Source organism: Miscanthus floridulus, chromosome 10, assembly GCF_019320115.1.
Source record: "Miscanthus floridulus cultivar M001 chromosome 10, ASM1932011v1, whole genome shotgun sequence".
Taxonomy (NCBI): Eukaryota; Viridiplantae; Streptophyta; class Magnoliopsida; order Poales; family Poaceae; genus Miscanthus; species Miscanthus floridulus.
Genome location: NC_089589.1, coordinates 104,536,712 through 104,543,276, shown reverse-complemented (window position 1 = coordinate 104,543,276; position 6,565 = coordinate 104,536,712). Strand labels below are relative to the sequence as shown.

Genomic DNA, 6,565 nt, shown 5'->3' with positions numbered 1-6,565 from the left:
AAAAAAAAAAAAAAAAAAAAAAAAAAAAAACTTCGGAGACATATAGTAGGACCTATCGCCGACGGCGCTAGTTCTCCGGTGATGATTCCGACAGGTATTGGCCGTTGGTGTCACTGATAAATAAGACAAGGATTAGATGACTCATTCAACTACTTGATTCTGTTTATCCGTAGCATCGGCAAAACCACCCGTAAATAAATCAATATATGTCCCGATCGTATGACTCATAAATCATGGTTAAAAGTATTATTAGCTGATTTATTATTCCGAGAAAAAACTATTCATTAGTTAAAAAAATACAGTATCTGCCGGAGTACTTTTTAAAGTCAAGCACGGCGGTCAACGCCGCCCCGACTTGTCTGGGGAGGAGCTTTATTGCTTCCGAGTCTCGTGCAGAGCTACTGCGGAGGAGTCCTCAGACAGAGCAGCAAGGTTTGATGGTGAAAGGCTGACGAAGGGAGGAGGGGGAAAAGCTGCTCTGCTTGTCGTCGGCGCGAAGACCCGGGCGGCGGCGAGTTTCGTCGTGAAATCAGCGGTGCGCCTATCAGCCGGCGGTGAGGTGCGCGGCCGGCTAGTCGGAGTCGGGTGCTTTCCATCGCACGTACGTTTCCTTCTCTCTCTGTCTGTCTTTTTCCTCTGAAATGCAGAGAACCATTTCGCGTCAGATGTTTTAGAGCTTATTTTCTCCCCAACCGTCAATCTTGTGCAGATTGGTGAAATACATATGCATAAGCATTTGGGATTTTGGGCTACTAGGGGAGGGTTGTTGCGACGTAGGGATGTTGGGGGGTAATTTCTTGGAAATCACAATCTTGGAGGGAACTAGTTCCCCGGTTGCCTATAAAATTCATCCATTAGGTCGCTCCATTTTTTGGAATCACAGAGATTTTCCTGTGGAGCATCCAATTGGCTCCGCTGAAGAAAACTTGCGATTCAAGGTCCCTCCTGAATTAAACTAGATAACCCTTTTGGACTGTGGGAATTGGGAAAAAAAATGAAAGATAGGAGTACATTGCAATTGGGATGACAAATGCTAGATAAACCCATGAGGCCATGAGTTGCCTTAGTCGAGTTACTTAAATTCACACCAAAAGGGTATAGGATTTTAGAGAGACAGGTACTCTAGCTCAAATTTCATTCATGTATCCTTAAAAAAGGGGTGAAATTTCATTAGGTTGTACTATGCTGAGTGTCCTTAGAATTCTTATTCATGCTGACTGAACTGTTCAAGGCTCAGAAACTAAAACCAAATAAAGTACCCTCTGCACATTGACAGATGAAGTTAGATAAATCAACATTTGCCATGTCTTGCAAATAATGACATTTAAAAATTATTTTCTATCAGGTTATCAACTTTAGATCTTGATCGCGGGACCCGAATCATTGGCCAACTGGAGCAGAGTATCCAGAAAATAAGCTTATGAGTACAGATCTCATCTATGGGTTCAATGAGTCAAAAAATTAAAATTTTCACAGAAGATGAGATTACAAGCATTACTAGCAATTATAGCACTCTTATTGGAAAAGGTGGTTTTGGAGAAGTCTATAGAGGGGTCCTTGATGCTGACAATGATCTAGTCGCGGTGAAAAGGTGTATCCGACAAGACTTGCGTGATGAGTTTATGGAAGAAGTAAACATCCACAGCATGATGAACCACAATAACGTGGTGAAGCTCATAGGGTACTGTGTTGGTGAAAGTACTCTGATGTTGGTAACAGACTATATCTCCAACGGAAACCTTGATGACATACTCTATAGAAGTGACGCTCCTATCCCTTTGGATGTAAGATTGGGCATTGCAATAGGGTGTGCAGAGGCACTGAGCTACATGCATTCGATGGATTCACCAAGTGACAACCATATTTATCATGGTGATATTAAACCCGCCAACATACTTTTAGATGACAATCTTACAACAAAAGTATCAGATTTTGGACTGTCAAGGTTTCTTTTCAGTGGTGCTACTCAGTTCACTACAACCTTAAAAGGAAGTATGGGTTACATGGATCCTGTATATTTTCATGAGGGGTGTCTGACCCCGAGAAGTGATGTATATAGCTTTGGTATAGTCCTCTTGGAACTGATAACTCGAAAAAGGGCAAAATATGGGGACGTTAACCTAATTCCTACATTCAATAAAGCCTGTGCCAAGGGGAAAGGATTGAAGGAACTATTTGATGCAGCAATAGCTGAGAAGGATAATATGAAGGTTCTTAAAGAACTGTGGAAATTAGCAGCTCAATGCTTGTCACTGAACATCCATACACGTCCTCAAATGAATGAAGTGGCAAAACGCCTTCGGCTGCTCAAGAAAGATCTAAAGACTAGTCCACAATCCATATTGGCAACACACTCCATATGGGCCAAACCGTACACACAGAGCTCAAGGCCTCCTAGTTTTAAGAAGAAATTGAGCTTTTTCAAGGGAAGTACTAGCTATTCTAAGATTCTATCTGAACTCTACAATGTAAGAACTTTTACAAAGGAGGAGATAAATGAAGTCACACATAATTACTCCTATCTACTCAGTGGAGGGACAGCATCAGCAACTGAGGTTTATAAAGGAACACTTGAGGACAATACAATGGTGGCGGTGCATAAATTGATTTATGAGGACTCTGAAGAGGCATTCATCAACGGAGGGATGGTCGTATCAAAAATTGCCCATAAGAATATTGTCAAAATTTTGGGTTGTTGTTTGGAATCCCAAACTGTTGCTTTTCTGTACGAGTATGTTGCTAAAGGCAGTATCTCTGACATTTTGGGTAGCCAGGAAGATTTTCCACTAGATTTGCGTATGAGGATCGCAATTAAGACTGCAGAAGCATTACAATACCTGCATTCATCAGAGACTGGTATCATCGGACATGGTAGTGTTTCAGCATCCACTATACTTCTTGATAATAACTTTGTACCGAAGCTCACAGAGTTTTCAAGGGCATGCATGCTTTTCAAGAAGAGTGAAAGTACTACTGGTGTAATTAGTAGCAGCCTTCTAGAAAAAGCTGTCAACAACGACCCGTCTCGCTATGGTTCTGTGTTGATGAACCTGGAAAGTGACGTGTACAGGTTTGGTGGTGTTCTCATGGCACTGATTAGTAGAGATAAGGATACTGATCATGATGACCTCCTCGCCAAATTCACAAGAGCATATGAGACGGAAAAAACCGGGAAGGCATTGTTCGATAAGGATATAACAGCCGAAGAAGATATCATTCTGCTTGAAGAGTTAGGGAGATTGGCACTGAAGTGTACCATTTTGAATGCAGACAAGATTTTTATGAGACCAACAATGAAGGAAGTGGCAGATGAACTTCAAACAATTAGGAGATCTTGGAAGGAACGCAGGACCGAGGCAGCTGCACAAGTATCTGAAGCTACTACAGATGTGGTGGCAGCAGAACCAAGATTGCCAAACCTGATGCGCCACATGTTCGGGTACCGTCGAATCTCCACCAGTGATCCCATACGTGTAGGCTAAGTATCATCTATGGGAAGATCACCTAAGTATTTGATACTGATGTGTACTGCAAGCAGGCGTAGAATTGTAGTGATATTTGTCTTCCTCTTGTTCTTTTTTTTTAATAATGTACCTGTTTCTAGAATTCCTAGCTTGTATATATGTTTGTTTCCCTTTTACTTTAACATGTATTTTTTCCAGAAATATGATGTGATAAGTCAGCTAGGTGATGATCTTCATGTAGATCTGAAGTCATCTACTCCACTATTATATTGTTGGTCAGCTCGTGCTGTACACTGACAGAACATGGAGTTTTAGTGTGTATATGGACAATCATGGATGTCTTTTATGCCGTGTCCACTTTATTTCCATTTCTTATTCAGTCATCTTTGTGTTCTGAAGTACTACCTCTATTCCAAATTATAAGTCATTTCAATTTTTTTGGAGTCAAAACATCTTAAGTTTGACCAAAATTATAGAGAGAATTACAAAGATTTATGATATCAAATAGGTATTACTATAAAAATATAATTAATGAAGAATCTAAATACTTATTTGATATCTTTAATGTTATTATTTTATTATGTAAATTTGGTCAAACTTGAGATGCTTGACTCTACAAAAAGTTGGTATGACTTATAATTTGGAATAAAGGAAGTACATGTTTTTTTTCGGTGATCTTGCACATCAACATATGAAAAAGCCATATTTTACCATCACTCTTAATCTAAAAAATATTTTACCATCCCTCAGAACATTCATCTGCTTACTCATTGCTCTCAAGACATTTTGTGCTACTCTTGTCTGTATTGCAAACAAATGTACTAGAAATATTCATTCGTACAAATGATGAGGAGCAAACAAAGAAACAAGGCGAGTAGTTCATGTTAAAGTTGTAAAGCCAGTATAAGTTGGCAACTAGAGAATGACTTCTGACTTGTGACTATGGGAGTAAACTTTACATAAAACATCACTTATTTTGGGACGGGAGTACTTGTTGGACGCGGCCGCGAGAGAGTGGGTGGGTGGACAAATCAGTAGGCCCATGGAGCTGGTGCTGCACGTGGACTGGATCCACCCAGCAGCCCGCATTGGCGTATCGACGTTTCAGCGTGGACCGTGCGTCAGTGCGTGCTAGTCCACAGAGTATTGGGCCTCAGTCGTCCCCGCTAAGGCCTAAGGCTTCAAAAACTCGGGATGGTAAAATCTGATGCCATTTTTTTCTACAAAAGAAACCATTAATTTGAGCCCGTTAGCTGCTTACTGAGATAATTTTCCAATTTTAGTTTATATACACACTTCAAGGGATCAAGACATAAACGCCAGTGCCGTACCTACAAACTGGAGGCGCATGTGTGGAACATAAGATAGGGCCCTAAAATCTAAGAAGCCAGCCAAGCACGCAGGCGGGCATTGGCACCGGTCTTACATTCTTCTGGTCCAATTAGCTAATCAGCAATCTAAGGCCTATGTTGTAATGTTACGTTTTATTTTCTTCTATCCAATAATTGATTAACCATTATTAATTAGTATACTTATGGCCTATTTGGTTTGGTTTAGTCTCTAGACAGACTAAATCTTAGTCCAGGGACTAAACATTAGTCCTAGACTGTTTGATTTATATGTGACTAAAGAGGACTAAAGCTGTTAAAAAAGACCAAAACACCCCTACCAAGTGCCTAGGATCTTTTTTTTGGTAGGGGAGGGGCAGTAATGAGGGACAGGGGTGTCTTTTTTTTTGCCCTTTAGTCTCCTTTAGTCACCCTTTGGTGACTAGATGACAAAACCCATTGTCACTTTTAATCACCTTGTTTAGCAAAAAAGGACTAAAGTGGGGTGACTAAACTTTAGTCATCCAAACCAAATAGCCCTTAGTGTAAATTTGGGGCCTTCAAACTTTGGAGGCCCTGAACAGTCGCACAGCTTGCTCCTGCATTTACGGGCCTGATAAACGCAGACGGCTACATGAAACCTGTTGTACATGCCCTAAAGCAATGGTTTGGTTTTCTTGCTTGATTTAGACTGGTCACCAAAAGAACAGAACACAAGGCAACAAATGCAGAGTCCACTTATCTGTGTGATTCAACCATTCACAGTAGGACTGCATTCACCAATCTCACGCCAAATAGAACTGTGTGAAATAGTAATACCTAAACACACATTAATGAAAGGGCTTGTAATTCTAATTACATAAATGTTAAACAACAAGCAGAATCACTCTCTTTTTTTTTCTCTTGTAGCGGCAAGTAAGCCAATCATCAACCTAAGTCAATTGAACCGGAGGAAGCAGTGGCCCTTGGAGAGTTCCATGGTCCATCCCAATTCCTAATTCTCTTGTCACCATGTTGACTGAGTACAGAAGAAGAAAAAGTTCAGATCAGGGACGACCTAACCATTGCATGGCGTGTATGGACGACCCTCTTCTTGGAGCTGCGTCCGCTGTGGCTGTGGCTGCCTCGCGGTCGTAGGTTCAGTCTGCTCGTTATAGATACTCCACTGAGGCTTCAGGAACCTTCTGTTCGTTCCATGCGCGTGCTTTAGGCACATGCTTGCATCCCTATGTGCAAGGATCTTGCACCCCATTAATTCACACAAGCACCACGCCCTGTCTATTTGTTGATTCTTCAATTCTCCGCTCCAACATGGTGGATCACACAACCGTCTACACCTTCTTGGCCCTCTCACAAACTCCACCGAGAGCTCACCCAGAGCCATAACACCATGAAGTCGTCTAGGTCATGCCGATGAATTAGAGTGATAAACACAAACTGTCACTTGACCCAACCAAGCCTAATGAGCGGAGTGGATGCACACTTGATACTCTCTAAGCACTAACGGAGTCCTTAATATTCAATTAAGACTTCCTAATCACTCTAATAGGGCAAATTACTCTCTTGGACTCAAGTATGTGTAGCTATATATGCCCTGGCATCCAAGTGAGATCCGAGTATATAGACCAAGCACCCAAAACTAGCCGTTGGAACTCCACTCAGCCGAAGAAATGCACGGGGTTTCTCGGGTGTAACACTGTAGAAGTTCAGCGGCCTTCTACCGACTCAAGTCCAAAGTAGACTATATTACACAGACAAACTCTAGTGGTGCAC

At 41.5% G+C, this 6,565-nt stretch overlaps 1 protein-coding gene across 1 annotated transcript; it reads left to right on the top strand.

Moving 5' to 3' along the window:
• The first annotated feature begins 376 nt into the window (after window positions 1-376).
• LOC136485227 (uncharacterized) lies at window positions 377-3,811 on the top strand. The gene is made up of 2 exons (XM_066482149.1): window positions 377-601; window positions 1,346-3,811. The coding sequence occupies exon 2, from the start codon at window positions 1,440-1,442 to the stop codon at window positions 3,480-3,482; it is 2,043 nt and encodes a 680-aa protein (XP_066338246.1). The 5' UTR covers window positions 377-601; window positions 1,346-1,439; the 3' UTR covers window positions 3,483-3,811.
• The last annotated feature ends 2,754 nt before the right edge of the window (window positions 3,812-6,565 follow it).

Coding starts and splice junctions, on each gene's coding strand:
- LOC136485227 (XM_066482149.1), top strand. CDS start 1,440: ATGGGTTCAATGAGTCAAAAAATTAAAATTTTCACAGAAGATGAGATT.